This window comes from Astatotilapia calliptera, chromosome 17 (assembly GCF_964374335.1).
Source record: "Astatotilapia calliptera chromosome 17, fAstCal68.1, whole genome shotgun sequence".
NCBI classification, from domain to species: Eukaryota; Metazoa; Chordata; class Actinopteri; order Cichliformes; family Cichlidae; genus Astatotilapia; species Astatotilapia calliptera.
Window position 1 is genome coordinate 38,535,852 of NC_137438.1, and position 18,174 is coordinate 38,554,025.

The window sequence follows — 18,174 nt, forward strand, 5'->3', positions numbered from 1 at the left end:
TCTTCGACGTGTCAATGGCAGTGAAGAAAGAGAAACTTGTAAATAACTCATGAAAGAATAAAGTTACGTTGAAACCAAGCACACCATTGTTTTTCTTGTGACATTACCAATAAGTTTGATGTGTCACATGGCCCTCTTCCTAATGAAAAAACAAAAGTTGTATCCAAGATGGCCGACTTCTAAATGGCCACCATGGTCACCACCCATCTTGAGGAGTTTGCCCCCTCACATATACTAATGTGCCACAAACAGGACTTTAATATCACCAACCATTCCCATTTTATTACGGTGTATCCATATAAATGGCCCACCCTGTACTCTCCACTATATAAAATCAGTACGAGGTGTGTAAGACTGCAACTCCTTCCTGGTTGCAACACTGGATAGCCATGTGATTTCTAAAACAGAGATATTGCGCAAATGCAAAAAATCAAGCCAATGGACAGGATTTCTATTTACCCTCTGCTTGTCGGTAGGTAGATGACATTTTTGTCCCAAACCAGCACACTCATACTGCTGCATTGTCTTAAAACCATACTTGTGTGCATATCTCCAAATGGATATAGTATAAGTTCAAATAAAATAATAAAGTTTTGGGAATCTAAATGTAATCTTTTAAATGTACTAGTTTACAGTGTTATCATTTTAGCTCAACAAGGAAGTGATATCTGGAGAAACAAGGAAAAAGAATCCATGCAACAGACACCTACTCATAGTTTGGCACACCTTCTTTCAAACATGCAAACATCGTTGCTATGTAGACAAAGGCTCTGTTCATTTTAAATATCAGATTCACCCAAACACTGCATGAAAGTGAAGCTCTGCCCCACAAACTACTACAGTCTCTAAATGTATTATATTTGGGTGTTTGTGGGCATTCTCCACACACAACAAAAGACATTTTATTGACCGCGGTTAAAAGAGAGAAAGATGGCAAGAACACTGATGTAAACTAAACCCTAACACCTCTACTAGGAACAAGCATAACCACAGGTCAACTTTCCCATCTCTGTTTTCCCAAGAAAACTCAGCAAACTCTTCATAGCAACAGCTCTTGGCTCTCTTCCTCCATCACTTTCACTTTCCTGACTTTGTTGATCTATGACCACAAATAAGCACAAGAGTTACAAATTGCAGTAGTTTTCATGCTGAAACTCTCAATTTAAAAGTGTTTTTAACAAGCTGCTTTTAGTGATGATGACAGGCTTGATCTCGTAGCCTTCATCCTGAACCCAGAGTTCTCTCAGTGGTTACAAAGTTTTACTAAAAGGCTACAATCCAGCAGTCAGTTATACGTTTATTCAGTTATTCGTTCAGTCCCTTGCTCTTTTCACTCACATGTATTAGAGCATTGCTCTGCTCTGTTTACATCAAACGACTGGTTTCAGTAGTTCACTCTCAGTCACTTAACTTCTGTGAAGCCAATTTAAAATACTTGTTTGAATATTCAAATACATTCAGTACCAGTCATGCTCACATGTCCAATGTTTTCACTGGACTGTGTGTCATGACCTCCTTTGATAAAGAAGAACAGAGTGTGACTGAGTGCTGGAGAGGAGAGACATCAGAGTGCAGAATAAGAAGTAAGTGAAGAGTTTTTTGTGTCATCTCTTTTTTTTCTTTAGTGCTTGATGTTAATGATGCTGCCAGTTCAGTTATTTCATTTATCAGAGATTCTAATATTTCACTTGTTCAGTTTTCTTTATTATGGATGGAGGGTGAATATACAATAGAAACTTAACCCTTTCATGCATGAATAGTGACAGTGTCAATCTGGATTTCTTTTCTTAAGTATTTTTATTCATCTTTAGACATGAAAAAATAGATTTTTGATCTTCGCTTTTTTAAAACATGTACTTTTCAGAAGAGTTTAACATCTCCACTTAGGTGGACAACTGGTTGACCAGTGTGCGGCAGGGTACGGGGTTACACATCAGTGTCCAATGTAGTTTATGTTGAAGTATACCATCAATAGCTGACCACTGTAGTGACACTGTGCCTGAAAGGGTTAAACAGAAATATAAAAACGTCATATAAAAACGTTAGCCTTGCAATCAATCAGACTATGTCAAAGTAGCTATATACTGTACATGTCAAAGTAGCTATATACTGTATAACATGTCCCGATTCACAAGTGATGTACCCTAAACAACAACATGTGCATCATGTTCCTTTTTTTTTACAACAGTATTCATGGAAAACTAGCAACTTCTCTGTCCACATTTCATGTTTTCATGTGCTCTCTCTTTATATCATTTGCAAGTTGTTTGCATGTTTCCCGCCATCCTATATGTTACTCCATTTCCTGGAAACAGATTCAATTCTGTAATCTTGATAAAACAGATACTTATAATCGTGACCAAACATTTAACAGTACAATGTTAAAAACATCAACAAAGTCAAATGCAAGGAATCTTTCTTTAGCTTTCCGTCTCAGCTAAAAGAAGACAAAGATGTATAAAGCTGACTTTCATTGCAATTGTTGTATTTGGGTTTTCTCTACTTCATTCTACTTTTACAGAGTAATTATTTAATATCTGTGGCTGAACTTCAACACACAATGGCAGAAAAACCCTTGACAGACTGGGACAGTGGTCTCTTGGATTGCTTTGAGGATGCGAGTACTTGTAAGAAGAAGTTTAAGATCTTTTTCTTGTCATTTCTGGGGTCTTAGGCACTTCAGACATGTTACCACTTTGGTGATGTATTTCTGTTTTTCAGGCTGCTATGGTTTTTGGTGCGGCCCCTGCCTCACCCAAACTGTCGCAGGAAGGTTTGGAGAGAACAATCTTCTCCCTTTATGTGATTTAATGTTTGCTCCTTCATTCTATGGGATCCCTACTTGTCCACCTCCTGCAGTTTTATCTGTAAGGGTTGCCATGCGAAACAGATATGGCATCAAGGTATGAAGCAGTGACAATGAGACAATATCATGAAGCAGAAAAGGAGAAAGAAATAATGGTTGTACCGTCTCTCTGCAGGGCTCTCTCCTTAACGATATTGTAATTTCCAGTTGCTGCGCCATGTGCTCCTGGTGTCAGATGCATCGTGAGTTAAAGCATCGTAAGCAAGCTCCCACTGTCATCAACATACAGAATAACAACATTGTGAACATGCAGCCTTTTCCAGTCATGCAGGCACCCATGATGATGCCTGTACAATCAGTGCCAGCTGCTTATATGGCTCAACCAGCAGTCACTGTGGTCACACAGTGACGAAATCAGAGTTTGTGTTGATGTTTCTATCAGTGAAATGAGACAATGAAGTCATTTTGAATTGAGAGTATCGTTAAATATTTCTATCAGCTTCCTAATAATCATAAAAATTACATTTAGTTTAAATGCATGAGTCGCCTTTTTAGATTAGTCACTGCAAAGCTTCAGTAATAATACAGAGGATTGAATTTTAGTCTATTAATTTTTCTGCTAATGAGAAAAACATAGTTGCATGTAGAGAGCTAAACGTGGTGTTAGATCTGCTCTGAAGTTAAAACTGATGTAAAGTGTTTTTTCATCAATAAAAATATGAAATCCAAGACATTTATGATCATTTTGCAATCCTACTTTAGATTCACCAAACTCTGCTTCAGATCAGTTTACAGTTTACTGAGATTGATGAAGACCTGATGTGCTCTTCACAGCTTTCATGACACCATAAAGATCAAACAGGAGTCCAGCAGTGGCTTTTTTCGTTTTTTATTTCACTCATTAATTTGTCTTTCTTAAAATGTGTCTAAGTGTGTGCTGTGTGGCAGGAGGAAGGACCCAAATGCAGGACTATCAGACGGAAAAATTAAATTCAATGTGCAGCTTTATTTGCTGAAAAAACTCGAACATGAAATACAAGATAACTCAAACTAGAAACTCAAAGCACGAAGCTCTGACTGGAAAACCGGCACAGAGGCAAAAAAAAAAAAACTCAGGGTGAGGGTACCATACAACAACTACCAGAGTGAAACACAGGACTGAAGTACACAAACAGGACAGCAAGAGAATGGGGAACAGGTGGTGACACAGCCGGGACAAATTAGACCTAACAAGACTACGAGGAAGAAAAATCAGACACACTGCACACAGGACATGGACTATCAAAATAAAACAGGAAACATGACAGGCACAGAAACAGAACATGGAGCACATAGACAACAGCAACTAACAGTGACAGGAGGTGAACAACACAAAGACTCAAACACAGGCTGAGGTGACGCGACTAAGATCACTGAGAGCTAAAGAAACCCAACAACATGAACAAGAATAATCAAAGAACCTAATTACAAAGACTGAAACACAAATACTGGGTCTTTGTGACAAAATGTCTTTTATAAATAGAAACAAAAAAAAAATCCAAATAGAGTCCATTAAAAACTGAAGACAAATCAGACCCCACCCACCCTTCTATTATAGCACTAATATATACTAGTGTATTTATTAGTGCTATTTCCCCAAAATGCACTGGCATGATTTCGGTGCAGCATGAGTACAAGCAACTTTTTTGCCCTTGATGCCACCTCCACTGCAATGCCGCCCTGGGCAACCGTCCATGTCACCTATATCAAATTTACATGTAAGCAAACTGTCCATCCAGCCATCCATCCATCCATCCATCCATCCATCCATCCATTTTCTTCCATTTATCCAGGGCCAGGTTGCGGAGGCAGCAGCCCAAGCAGAGAAGCCCAGACCTCCCTCTCCCCAGCCACCTCCTCCAGCTTGTCCGGGGGAACACCAAGGCATACCAGGCCAGCTGAGAGATATAATCTCTCCAGCGTGTTCTGCGTCTGCCCCGGGGCCTCCTCCCAGTGGGACCTCACTCAAGAAGAACCCAGGAGGCATCCTTGTCATATGCTCAAACCACCTCAACTGACTCCTTTCAATGTGGAGGAGCAGCGGCTCTACTCTGAGCCCCTCCCAAATGGCCGAACTTCTCACCCTATCTCTAAGGGAGAGGCCAGCCACCCTTCCGAGAAAGCCCATTTCTGCCGCTTGAATTCACAATCTCGTTCTTTCGGTCACTACCCACAGTTCGTGACCATAGGTGAGGGTAGGGGCGTAGATCGACCGGTAAATTGAGAGCTTTGCTTTTACACTCAGCTCTCTCTTCACCACAACAGACCCACAGGACCCCCCGATGGACACGGTCGAATGCCTTCTCCAAGTCCACAAAACACATGTAGACTGGTTGGGCAAACTCCCATGCACCCTCAAGTATCCTCGAGAGGATAGAAAGCTGATCCAGTGTTCCACGACCAGGACGAAAACTGCATTGTTCCTCCTGTATCTGAGGTTCGACTAATGGACGGACTCTCTCTCCAGGACCCTGGCATAGACTTTCCCAGGGAGGCTGAGGAGTGTGATTCCCCTGTAGTTGGAACACACCCTCCGGTCCCCTTTCTTAAATATGGGGACCACCACCCAGTCAGCCAGTCCAGGGGTACTGCCCCTGATCTCCACTCAACATTGTAGAGGCGTGTCAACCAGAACAACCCAACAACATCCAGAGCCTTCAGGAACTCGGGGCGGACCTCGTCCACCCCAGGGGCTCTGCCACCAAGGAGTTGTTTATCTGCCTCAGTGAACTCGCCCCCAGAGATTGGTGGGTCATCCCCTTTGTCCCCAGACTCTTCTTCCACCACAGAAGATGTGCCAGTGGGATTGTGGAGGTCCTCGAAGTATTCCTTCCGACAATTTTCTCAGTTGAAGTCAGCAGCACTCCACCCTCACTATACACAGTGCAGGTAGAGCACCGCTTTCCCCTCCTGAGTCGCCTGATGGATTGCCAGAATCTCTTCGACGCAGTCCAAAAGTCTTTTTCCATGGCCTCTCCAAACTCCTCCCACACCTGAGTTTTTGCTTCTGCCACCGCCCATGCCTGGCCTGTTGGAAACTATCAGCTGCCTCCGGAGTCCCACAAGCTAACCAAACCCGGTAGGACTCTTTCTTCCGCTTGGTGGCTCCACGACAGGCACCAACTACCTTGCGGCCACAGCTCAGTGCAGCGGCTTCGGCAATGGAGGTGCTGAACATGGTCCATTCGGACTCAATGTCCCCAGTCTCCCTTGGAATGCTGTTGAAGCTCTGCCGGAGGTGTGAGTTGAAGAGCTTGCAGACCGTAACAGACAATAACAAAACACTGCTCGGGTTCAGATCCGGGAGGCCGTTTGTCCCAATCACGCCCTTCCAGGTCTCACTGGTTCAAGGTTCAAGGTTCTTGAACCCGAGCAGTGTTTTGTTATTGTCTGTTACGGTCTGTTACGGTCTGTCATTGCCCACGTGAGCATTGAAGTCTTCCAGTAGGACAACAGAATCCCCAGGAGGAGCACCCTCCAGTGTCCCACCCAGGGACTCCAAGAAGGCTGGGTATTCTGAACTGCCGCTCGGCGCATAAGCGCAGACGACGGTCAGGACCCGTTCCCTGACCCAAAGGCGAAGGGAACGGGTCCCACCCCAGCCCGCCGCCTCTCACCAGGGGCACCTCCAGACTGAGACAGAGTCCAGCCCCTCTCCAGGAGGCTGGTTCCAGAGACCAGGCCATGCGTTGAGGTAAGCCCGACTGTAAATGAACCAGATTACTTGTTTTATTTGACATTTTTTAAACACTTAAATCCCTAAACAAATTATACCTTATAATATAGATTAGACTCTTATTTTTAAATTTGGAACGGGCAACTTTCGGGAAGGAAGATCGTACTGCTACTGCTTGCCACAGAAAAGGTTAATGAGAAAGTTATTGTTTTCCATCCATCTTTAAATTAGCATCTAGGTGGAAGGCGAACAGGTATGTTTGTGTGCTGTACTTGTTGTTTACATTTCGGACAATTTGTAAACGTATTACTTGATTGTTAACAAGTTTCTGAGTGATCTAGCAGGCTGATGCTAGCACCTCCTGTGCCTTTTCTGTCAAGTAATTAGCATAAGTGAAACGTAGTTATATCAAGTCAATGTTGTTGTTTTTTTGTGTGTGTTATGATTACAGCACTTACAATGTGTCTATGGTAACTTGTGAATAAATGGGTTGGAATACCCCACCATGGTCCATCCGTAATGATCATTGAGTGCATCGTCTGAATAAAGTCTGGCTGGAATGCTACACCGACTATATCTAGCTGGTACCTCTGAACCTCATGCACTAGCTCAGGCTCCTTCCCCACCAGAGAGGTGACATTCCATGTCTCCTCCACGAATCACTACCTTATCGTAGTGGAGGGGTTTGTGTGTCCCAGGGATCCCAGGGGCTATGTTGTCTGGGGGCTTTTGCCCCTTGGTAGGGTCTCCCATGGCAAATTGGTCCTGGGTGAGAGGCCAGACAAAGTGCGATTCAGAAGACCCCTATGAAAGGACCATCGAGGGAACAGTTTACCCAGCCGGGGATAGGGTTACCGGGGCCCCGCCCTGGAGCTGAGGGAACAGGAGGGTGAACTGTTCCTTCAGCGAGCGTCTGGTGGCCAGGCACAGCCCGAAAAAGGGACATGAGCCCATCTTCCTGCAGGCCCACCACCCGCAGGAGGCACCGCAGGGGTTGGGAGCAATGTGAGCTGGGCGGCGGCCAGGAGCGGAGGTCCTGGCAGACCGATCCCTGGCTACCAAGTAAGAAAACTAATAAATAATAATCAAAAGCTAAACGTGTTTACTGTCTTTTGTTCTTTTCATCTTTGCGTATGAACATACATCCTCGCCCATGTTGTTGATTTGTTTTTCTGTCTATAATGAATCATCCTTTTTTCTGAGTTCTCAATAATTAACCTACTTGAATGTTTACTTTTTTTACAGACAGAATTAAAGAACATAAACGTTTATGTTACTAAATCTCGTGCTTTATTCTCATTTAAAGAGATGTTTGTTCTGTATGCTGCTCAAGAGTCAAAAACTAAGCTGACTGTTTAGGATTTTAAAGGATTTTGTGTCGAGGTATTGACGATCTGTTTTTTCTTACAGACCAGGTTTTCTCTGTCCTGATAAAAACTGCTTCCAGTATGACGTCTTTTACTTTAAAAAAAATAATCTAGGAGTTTCTGCCTTGGCAAAAACAAATCAGATTCAGTGATTAGACAGCATGGAGGAAAGACAGTAAAGAAGAGGAACCCATTTAGCATGTGGCCTTTCTCAGCTGTGTAGTCAGTTGTTTTTGGTTTTATTCCTGTTCTGATAACAAAACGAGTTTAAAAATGTTGAACTGAATCGATAAAGAGTTCAGGCCCCATTTTTCAGTTATATCCTGCATCCTCTGAGAAGGTTTTGTGTTGTTGCAGTTTGTTTTGTTTTTTTATTTAAATCACCGTTTCGATTTCAAATCCAACTAAAATCCTAGAATCCTCTAAAAACTGAAAACTAACAACAAGGAACAATAGCCTGTTGCCACATCATGAAATTAGGAATTGAATATTTGCATCGCTTAAATGACAAAGAAACAACCAGTCCGTCCAACCAGTTTTAAGGTTTAACTATTACCTATCATTTCCTCAGTGGTAAATCAGTTCGACCGCTTGTGAACTTCATCTATGCCAAACACAAAATCCAAAGCATGCAAAGATCCTCTTGAATGAATGAATCTCTGTCAGCTTGAACGTGATGTCCTACAAAACAGAAAGCATGGGCTTAATTTGACCTGGAAACTGTGTGCAGATAAAGAGCTTATCAAATCACACTATCAATGCAAACAGCTTCAGAGATCTCACACATGGCCGACTTATCCACTGTAACACAGCAGTGTCACAGGAGGCGTGGCTTCCAAGCTGGAAAAAATTGTTTAACACCAGTTTATTATTTTAGCCATTGTGAAAAACACTGTTAAGTGAATGCTTCACATAAGTAAAACATGTAAAGCTAAAAGAGCCTGCCTGCGGGTCTGAGGCGGCGCTGTGGCTGGTAGGGCTGCAACAATAGGGTTATACAGCTGGGAGCAAAATCTAAACTATAAACTATTATTACTAAACTATATTATTATTATTATCATTATTATTAATCTAAAACTTTTTCACAAATGTCAAAAAATGAAAACTCAAAGACACCAAGAAGTTGAATTCTTTGATCAAAATCTTACTGATTTTGGAAGGAGTGCTGCAAAAATGTTGGCCTGATGTAGAAGAAAGAAAACATTCAGACTCAAAAATGAAATCTGAAGGATTTGAAACCAAAATCAGGAAAAGCAAACTGCTGCAGTGAGAGTGCTGACAGGGAGCAGAGAGATCATATTATATATCATATAAGATGTGTCCTACTGTGCAAATGTCTAGTGGGGGGGGGGGGGGGGGCATGGCTACGTGCAGGCGGGAAAGGGGCAGTAAAAGAGTTTTGGAGGGTCAGTTTTTTTCTGTGGTTGTACGAAAGAAGGCGACCATTAAAGTTGGAGTTACTATGCCAGTTGTGTGACTATTGGACTAACAGCAGTGATTACTCAAAGGGGATCTTCTGATTGTTTTCTCTCTAATGCTATGAAGGGTCTTACCTTAGAATATATAGATGAGATGACTGTTGCGCAATAATTCACACACTTCAACACTCACCCGTTTTTCACAGAAAGAAATAAAGAGTGTAAACAGTTCATGTTACAAAACCTCATGTTTTATTTTCAGTGACGTTTGATGAGTCAGTTATTGAGAATGTCAGAGGTTTTCATGTGCGTGAGTTGAAGCTCTGCCTTTCCTTACAGTCCGTGTATTTTCCTTCCTGATAAAAACTGCTTGCAGTATGAAGAGCCTTTTACTAAAACGATGAAGCTGGGCGTGCCCGCCTTCACAAAATACCTGTTGGCAAAACAGAAGAGATTCAATCAGGAAACCAGCATGAAGGAAAGTTACAACAAGCAACGCTGGAAAACAATGGTACAAGTAAATTCTCTAACAGTTAATAACCCCTCAGGTATACATTTAAATCTGACATAAGGAAGGAAGTCATCTATAACAAGGAACTCACAGCAGCACCTAATAAAAGGAGCATTATAAAGAGAACTTGTCTTGAGGAGTGCTCTTAGTGACCATCGTGTAAATGAAACTGAAACCACTCATCAGCAGAATAAATTATTAAATCTACCTTTTGTGTTGCAGTATTTTCAAAAGTGACATCTCTGGGTCGACTCGGTAAAGTGTCTCCTTCTCCTCGTCCTCAAAGTAAAGCTGTGAAAGACAACATCAGTTATTTGTGGGAAAAGTTTGATGACTGAAGCCAAACACATTTCCCCATTTTCAATCTGAAACAGCCAACCAGTCTTCACTCGGCTCCACCTGGAGCCACTAAAAGGCTTTATACAAGTTTGATCATTACTTTAATTGATCTCTGTTCTCATAAAATAACACCCCCACCTCCCCACCTGTAAGCCCAGCATACAGACCTGCAGATTTTGTGGGAGGTATTTTCTGTCCGCGTCCCAGGGTGGAAGTTCTTCAAACATGACTGCCAGGTGGTCTGTGAAGCTGAGAGATGCAAGAGTGACTATTCTCCACACTTTACTGCTTCAATTTACTGTCCTACATAAAAGTGTCATTCTTTAAAAACCTTTTAAAAATATTTTGTGTCCCTTTTGCTCAACAGTGACTCCCAGTGGTCACAGTTGGCATTTACATTACACAAACTGGCTATTGTCGTTTATGCTGCTCTAATAAAAGTTACATCTCGTGTCTTACTTTAGTCAAACGATATCTGAAACAGGTCACAGATCAAAGAGTGGAGGAATGTATAATCAAAACGATCATCAGTGATATTTGTATATAAATTTAGCACAATCTTGGTCACTGAGGGCAGGAGTCGTTTACCAGCTGTTTTCACAGAAAGCCGAGATGAAGTCACTCTGCTGATGTTCGGGGTAGAGAAAGAGAACGGGCCACTGCAGAGAGCCCTGCTCATCTACGAAGACCTGAGCCCCGGTGACCTCCTGAGAGCTGAGGCCATCCAGGCTGAGCTCCGCTATCGCCGCAGGAGAGCGTTCGTCCTCATCTTCACTGTCGGAACCGCTCCGCTGAGCCCTCGCAGGCTGCACGAGTTTGATGCCTCGATCCTGTGTATAGACGCCAAAATCATAACTGATATAATTTCGTTCTCTGCGTTCATTTTTCACTTAGATAGTGAAGGCAGTTTAAGATGCATCTTCTAATATGTAGGGTCAGCCTCTTGACTTAAGCTCCTTGTAGAATCGGATGGTTTGTGGCGGTTGCCCTGGCCCAGGGTGAAGACGAGACCTGCGCTGGTAACGCATCATCCAGTGATGGGCCCATTAACTACGAGCCTGTGGCTGGGCTTGGACTTGATAGCTAGGCGCCTCCAGCAGGGCTGTGGCAGCATCTGGACTTCTGGTTTCTAACTATAAATCTGCAGCAGCAGCCGGGGCAGGTAGCTGCCAATTAGTGTCAAATACAAATATGTGTGTGACGTGTGAGCGACGTTAGATGCTCCATCTCTAATGCTTACCTTTATGGCATTCAGAAGAGCTTCTTTCTCACCATGCAACTTCTTTTCTTTAGCCTTGGCCTTCCTGGCATCTCTCTCTGCTGCTCTCTTCGATACCAAAAACAAATCAAGGTTTATTTCAGCGCTTTAAAGATTTCACCACTTCTAAAAATAATATATAAAAAAACAAGGATCATCTGAAGTGTAGTTACTTTGTGCTTATCTGCCGCTGCTCTCAGCTCCCGCAGCTTTTTGTCAGTAGGATGAACCTTGAGCCCGTCCTCACACCACTGGATGGCCTCTGAAAAGTGGCGCAGCTCTATACAACACTGAGCGCCTGCAGAAGCACAAACATGGGATTCATTTGCTTTCTAAGAGCTATAACCGACAGAAATCTGGAGCATCTAAACTGAAACCAGCACTAGATTTCCATGCCTAGTAACACAATGTCATCATATCATAGCAGTACATGTTAAAAACAGTACCCACCTCTGATCAAGGCTTTCAGGTGGTCTGGCTTGAGCTTCTTTGCAGCTGCAGCATCATTCAAAGCAGAGCGCATATTTCCTGAGTCACGGAAAAAAGAAAAACCCAGACATATCTTTTTTAAACAATGTCATCTTTTGTGAGAGCAAAAGGACATTTGGATGCTTTTTTTTTTTTACCAAGGTAAAAGTGTGATGCTGCACGGTTGGTGAGGAGGACAGCATTGAGGTCCTGGTCTGCACATTTCTTCTTCAAACCCGCTGTGTAGGCCACCACCGCCTTTTGGTAGTTCTTCTCTTTGAAATAGGCATTGCCTTCATCTTTCAGGCTTTTTGCTTGTTCTGGAAAAGAACACGTTTCTCACATTTGTTCAGCTGTTTTCACGAATACATTCAAAGCCTTGGAGGAGAGAAAGCTGTGGTTCGCACACCTTCAGGAGGCCGGTCTTCGTCGTGGATAATGGACTGGAGGCAGGCTAGTTCTGGGTATTTCTGTGGGTCGATCTCTTCGGGGGCGTTTTTCATGAACATGGGTATTTTATTAAACTCCTGCGTGAGACAGCAGTACATTTTGGTATTACCTGATACAAGTAAAGCCATGGCCGGTAATGCCGATACCAATATGGACACTTTAATACTTTTAACCTCTGAGGGCAGCATACAGAGTCGGAGATTAACCATTATTAATTTGTAAGCTCTGAACACGTTTTAATAATCACTGTGATTTTTACCTTTCAGCTTCATGTATTTTGAAACTGATTTTTTTCTTTTCGGGGGGGCTGGAATCTAAATGTGTCTGTGGGCTATAAATAAAATAGATGTGACAGTCAGCACAGAAAGGTTCAGACACAATTCATTGGGCTACAAACTGAAGGTGGAAAACAGAAGCAAAGTATCGATTCTATCGCGCTAGTATCGATCCGATACCAGCACTGGTACTGATGCTGTTTTTCGATATCTTCACGAGATACTGAGCATGTTAGCATCTTGTTGCTAACCACCAACATAAGAACAAAGACGTGCTAACACATTTTATTCAGGTTCAAGTGGCTTTCTATCTAGTGCACATAGTCTCCGCAAGCCAACCTTACCTCCTCCCAGTCGTTTTCACTGAAGGCATTTTTATACCGCTGGGTCTTGAATTTGTCCATGAACGCGTCCATGCCATCGTCGCTGTCACTGTGTACTGTGGACGCCATTTTGGATCAAAATGTACTTTAAAGAGCTTGTTCTTGTTTTTAAATCTTATATTAATGCTGACAGCAGTCTGTCCAGCTAACCGTTCCTCAAGTTGCCTTGTTTACACATGTGTAACAGCGGTGCCACATGCGAAAGAATCCGTGTGGAAACTCACTTCCGGCAGAGCGTTCCACTCCTCGCGGTACGAAGCTCCGACGGCAGAAGTAAGGCTCTCAAAGCACTGCCACGTATTATTAAAATAGGTGGCAGTTTCTTTTCTAATTATCCCGTTAATTATTTCAGCCTTACTTGTGTACACCATGGAAAGCAACCCTAACACAGTGGGGGCACTGTAGCCTAACTCTTGGCTTTTTGTCCACATTTTGAGGTCCTTGCTTTACAACATGCACTGGGATAACTATTTTTGTGCTAAAAAAAAATAAACTTGCATTTATTTTAATTTTTCAAGGACTCACTCCCAATCTGGTGTGAGATCAGTGTTATATTACATTCATGTTGTGACAAATTCTCATGTACTTCATGCTGTATACTGGCCTACTTACAAAGGATATCTGCATTGTAGGATACCACTATAAATACTACTAAACAGTGGGAATATTTCTACCAACTTTGCTTTTCTTTGCTGTCTCACTTTTTTGCGACATTCATAATTTGGTTGTAACCAGCACTGATTTGTCCAGGTACAGATTAAGTTTTTATTAGGATTATTACACGACTTACTGTAAAAAACAAAGCTGTGGACTCCATTACATTGTAGTGTACAATGCAGGTCAGGTACATCACAGAGCTATTGTTTAAAAAACGTTTATTGAATGTGTAAATTACAGGCTTTGGAAAACATGGAATAATCTATGCCCACCACCTCACACAAACTGAAACATTTATTCTAACATTCATACTTGTTACTTATATAGTTTCCACTCTTCCCAGTAGATCTAACAGTCCATCTCTACTGAGGAAGACAGTCTCACCTGTCTGCTGACAGATCACCTCAAACCTGGGTGTTTCCTCCAGAGCTCCCTGTCCTACTACAATAACATATGGATAACCCAGTTTGCTGGCATCCTTCAGCCTCTTTCCGATTGTCATCTGTGTGCGGTCATCCAAAACAACTTCACCTCTCAGGTGAGGCAGAGTTTCTCCCAAAGCTTGGACCAGTTCCTCAGCTAGGAGTGTTGCCTCATCCACCTTACTGCCCTTCTTAGGGGGTAAAACGCAAACCTGATAAGGAGCGATAAGCCCCGGCCAGCGGATCCCCTCTTCTGTTGACATCACCTCGACTGCTGCAGCCAGAATTCGTGTAACCCCGAGGCCGTAGCAGCCCATGTCAGCGACAGCCGGCTTGTTCTGGGCATTGCTGAAGGTGGCTTTGAATATGTGAGAGTACTTCTTACCCAAGTAAAACGTGTGGCCTACTTCTATACCCTTTGACTCTACCAGTTTCCCAGTTTCACACTGTGGACAGTTGGACTGGTCTGATGACATGGTCTCCACATTGGCGGAGAAGGAGCAGCTCCCACAGACCAGAAGCCGATCCTCGCCGATGTCCGCCGGCAGCTGGAACTCATGGGACAGTTTACCGCCGATGTTTCCAGTGTCCGCCTGCACCTGAACGCAACGCAGACCCAACCTGGCGAAGAGCCGAGTATACGCTTGGCACACAGACTCGTATGTCTGATGAGCGGCTTCTTCGCTCACGTCAAAGGAGTACATGTCCTTCATGTAAAACTCCCTCCCTCGGAGAAGGCCAAACTTCGGCTTTGGCTCATCTCTGAATTTGCGAGTGATCTGTTTTTTGGGGGGTTTTCAAAATAAATCATGTCAGAAAAAACAAACAAACTGCAGCTTGTTACAGGAAAAACAGTGGCAGTAAGAACAGGCTGAATGCTTACTTGGTAAAGAAGCAGTGGGAGCTGTCTGTAGGAGAGAGTCGCCTGGTGAGCGACAAGAGTCGTCACTGCCTCCTCGTGAGTGGGACCCAGGCAGTAGTCAGCGCCGTGCCGGTCTTTCAGGCGGAACAGCTCCTTTCCCATCAAATCCCAGCGCTCACTGGTTTTCCAGAGGTCGGCCGAGCACAAACTGGGCATGTCCAGCTTCTGCCCACCAATCCCCTGCATCTCCTGGTCGATCACTCTCACCTGTTGATCAAAGACAGCAGTGCAAATCAGGAGGTTGGACGATAAACATCAGCAGTCACGCAAAAATTTATAGGAAACTAGAAAAAAAGGCATTTCTGTACTCTTTTCCCTTTAGTCAAGAGCTACTGTTTAACTTTATCATTTTAGCCCAATAAACATCTAATCTAATATATTCGATTACATAATCACATAATCTATGTGATTAGATTAATTAGGTTTTATAATCGTATAATCCACAATAATCTAAAAGGGAAAAGAGACTGTCTGGACAACGTTCACAGCCTAAACATATTTAGAGCCTGTGGCAAATATACTACTGCTTTGATAGATGTCATGTAAGAGGATGTCTGTCATTCTGAAGCTGTCGTAAAGCAAAATATTGAGCGTGTTATTATGTTATATTTATATATACATATATATATATATATATATATATATATATATATATATATATATATATATATATATATATATATACACATATATATATATATATATATATATATATACACATATATATATATATATATATATATATATATATATATATATATATATATATATATATATATATATATATATATATATATATATATATATATATATATATATATATATACCTAAAGGAACATTTGCACACCTCAGGATAAATGATCAAAATAAAAATGTATACATGGTATAAAAAAAATCTAAACAAAGAAAATAGTATCAGTTCTGTTAGTTGGCAGGACAAAACCAACCATGAATATTACTTTATTATTATTATCACTCCTATAAGAAGATAAGGCCTCATCTCACCAGCTTCTCCATGGAGCGGATGGTGGCAGGAAGGTAGTAGTAGCACCCTGGGCTGGATGGATGAATAAGCCCAGCCTGCTGCATGAGCCTCTGGCTCTTGCAGCTCATCTCCCCTGGCAGCCGGCTGTCCAGCGCCACATCACGTAAGTTCGAAGGCTGGTAGAGACGAGACACCAGGAGTACGGGCTTGCTACCATAGGAGGGCGCAGAAGCAGGGACGGCTGCCTGCTCAGCACAGCCTGAGTCGAACCTCTTCGGAAGGATCAGGGTCCTGTGCAGGCGGCGAAAGGCTCTCTGCCAAACCTGAAGCATTACAGACTCCATGGTGCATACAGATGTGCTGCTATTCAAACAGAAATGATAGCACAATCAGTTGAAGCTGGATAAGTTACCTCACCTCGCTATTTAGCACACAGACAGCTAAGTTTGGAGTTTTTGACTGCTAGTTAAACAAAACGAGCACTGAAGAAACATCCTCATCACAGAGTACTCGTTCTTCTTTACTGGCCACTGTAGGAAAAATCTGTGTGTTTACATGGAGATATTTTTAATACATTTCCCAGTTTTTTCAATTATATGATACTTTTCACAGAAAAGAAAGTATGTTCACGCAACACTGTAGTTTTTACTCTTTGATATTTTCTGTGGTAACACTTCAGCACATTTACACGCACTTATAATGCGCTTCCTCCATGCTATGCTGCTTATTAAACCTGAGTGAAGGGGGTGAACCATCAGCACAGATGCTTTTTAGGTAGCAGGTTGTTTCATATCCGAGAACAAGTTGTTTAACCTCAGTAATTATATACAGGTTGTAGGGTTTATCCAGCCGGAACAGCCACGGGTTATTACACAAATACAGAGGACTGATAGCTGTTTCACAGTGCTGATGTCCCTGACAGATACATGGATGCTAGCAGGTTAGCTTGGGAGCTAATGTGAAAATGACCTTCTTCAGTTTGCACGCGATATCACGTATGCAGCAAGAAAGACTCACCTTGAGACCGATAACGAGTGTCTGACTGTCCTGTGTAAATTATATAACTAAATGAAAGAAGAGCGACATTTTTTACTAAGTTCGTAAAAACACTGAAGGTCCTGCTGCACTACTACATGCTGCCTTTCTTCCTCAGCTACATGTCGACAGGCTAGTCTTCTGAAAATGCCCCCTACAGGCCCGGAGGGGCTCTGCAGCAGCAGGGGCAGTTTTAGCTCTGGCTGTACCGGGTTTATACTCTGACTCAGAGAGATTATGGATGAGATTTGTCTCAAAGCTGGCCTTTTAAAAACAATCGCCGTGAATGAAATCCAAACAACATAACAATGTTACTTGATTAAATGAGTAGAGGTGGGCGGGTCTATCCAAATATCAATAGTATCGAGACGAGTGATAATATCGATACTCTGTTTCTGTCATGTAGGTTCAGTATGTAGCACACTGACATGTGTTTAATATTTTTCAAGCATGGATATGTAGATAATCTAAAAAGACGGGCTGTAAATATTTTTTCATGTGGACCTAATATGTCACATATTCTGTGGATATTTTCGATTTTTTTAATCTTTTAGTGTAAATATTATCCGTGCATAGAAAAAAAGGAACAGAAAATAGTAATTAATGTATGTCGACATATTTCTGCCTTATGGCTGTACTCACAAGGACTGAATCAATTTTATATAGTTAAAATTCACCAAATTTTTCCAAGTATAATTCTCACCTCCACGGGACAAGACTCAGCAGTCCATCTGTATCTAAAGGTCAAAGGTCACTCTTTCGAGGATGCCAATGTTCACATTTTGGACAGAGAGGACAGATGGTTTGAAAGAGGAATAAAAGAGGCCATCTTTGAACAGAGGCGGGGCTTACGACACCAACGGTCTGCCATCTATAATCCAGTTTTGAGTTCCCTTCCCAGACGCCTTAACGCCCACTCACATCCTGGGCCATCTAACCTCAGGAAATCACATGATAGGATGGAGCTAGGTTTCACAATGAGCTCACCCGAAACCTTGGCTGACTGTGACCCACACCCGTGTTCACACCTTGGCTCATGTGGTTAGGTAGATGATCATTAGGGGGTCCATGTCCCTCTTGGGGGGAGACACCCCCACAGGGTTTAAATGTGGGACTCTCCACCATTTGACCCTAGAAGCTTCTCGGATGAGAGGTGAAATGTC

The 18,174-nt window shown here is 42.5% G+C and overlaps 2 protein-coding genes and 2 long non-coding RNA genes across 5 annotated transcripts; 1 reads left to right on the plus strand and 3 right to left on the minus strand.

Annotated features, from left to right (window-relative positions):
• The first annotated feature begins 1,493 nt into the window (after window positions 1-1,493).
• Window positions 1,494-3,535, plus strand: LOC113009225 (uncharacterized). The gene is made up of 4 exons (XR_013902853.1): window positions 1,494-1,583; window positions 2,522-2,627; window positions 2,722-2,903; window positions 2,982-3,535. It is a non-coding gene; the product is annotated as an uncharacterized LOC113009225 (long non-coding RNA).
• Window positions 2,469-3,107, minus strand: LOC145421484 (uncharacterized). Its single transcript, XR_013902854.1, has 2 exons — window positions 2,969-3,107; window positions 2,469-2,865 (listed from the first exon to the last, which is right to left on the minus strand). It is a non-coding gene; the product is annotated as an uncharacterized LOC145421484 (long non-coding RNA).
• Window positions 3,536-9,535: 6,000 nt separating the features above from the next.
• ttc4 (tetratricopeptide repeat domain 4) lies at window positions 9,536-13,218 on the minus strand. Its single transcript, XM_026147730.2, has 10 exons — window positions 12,952-13,218; window positions 12,292-12,409; window positions 12,041-12,202; window positions 11,865-11,942; window positions 11,588-11,712; window positions 11,397-11,483; window positions 10,745-10,986; window positions 10,324-10,405; window positions 10,026-10,108; window positions 9,536-9,739 (listed from the first exon to the last, which is right to left on the minus strand). Exons 1-10 carry the CDS (start codon window positions 13,057-13,059, stop codon window positions 9,640-9,642), a joined length of 1,185 nt encoding a protein of 394 aa, XP_026003515.2. The 5' UTR covers window positions 13,060-13,218; the 3' UTR covers window positions 9,536-9,639.
• Window positions 13,219-13,848: 630 nt separating this feature from the next.
• pars2 (prolyl-tRNA synthetase 2, mitochondrial) lies at window positions 13,849-17,143 on the minus strand. 2 transcript variants are annotated; one of them, XM_026147728.2, is made up of 4 exons: window positions 16,994-17,143; window positions 15,997-16,339; window positions 14,953-15,198; window positions 13,849-14,848 (listed from the first exon to the last, which is right to left on the minus strand). In XM_026147728.2, exons 2-4 carry the CDS (start codon window positions 16,318-16,320, stop codon window positions 13,967-13,969), a joined length of 1,452 nt encoding a protein of 483 aa, XP_026003513.2. In that variant the 5' UTR covers window positions 16,321-16,339; window positions 16,994-17,143; the 3' UTR covers window positions 13,849-13,966. The 2 variants fall into 2 exon arrangements, with proteins under 2 accessions (XP_026003513.2, XP_026003514.2); XM_026147729.2 differs by having other exon boundaries at window positions 15,997-16,336; window positions 16,994-17,141.
• Between the last annotated feature and the right edge of the window lie 1,031 nt (window positions 17,144-18,174).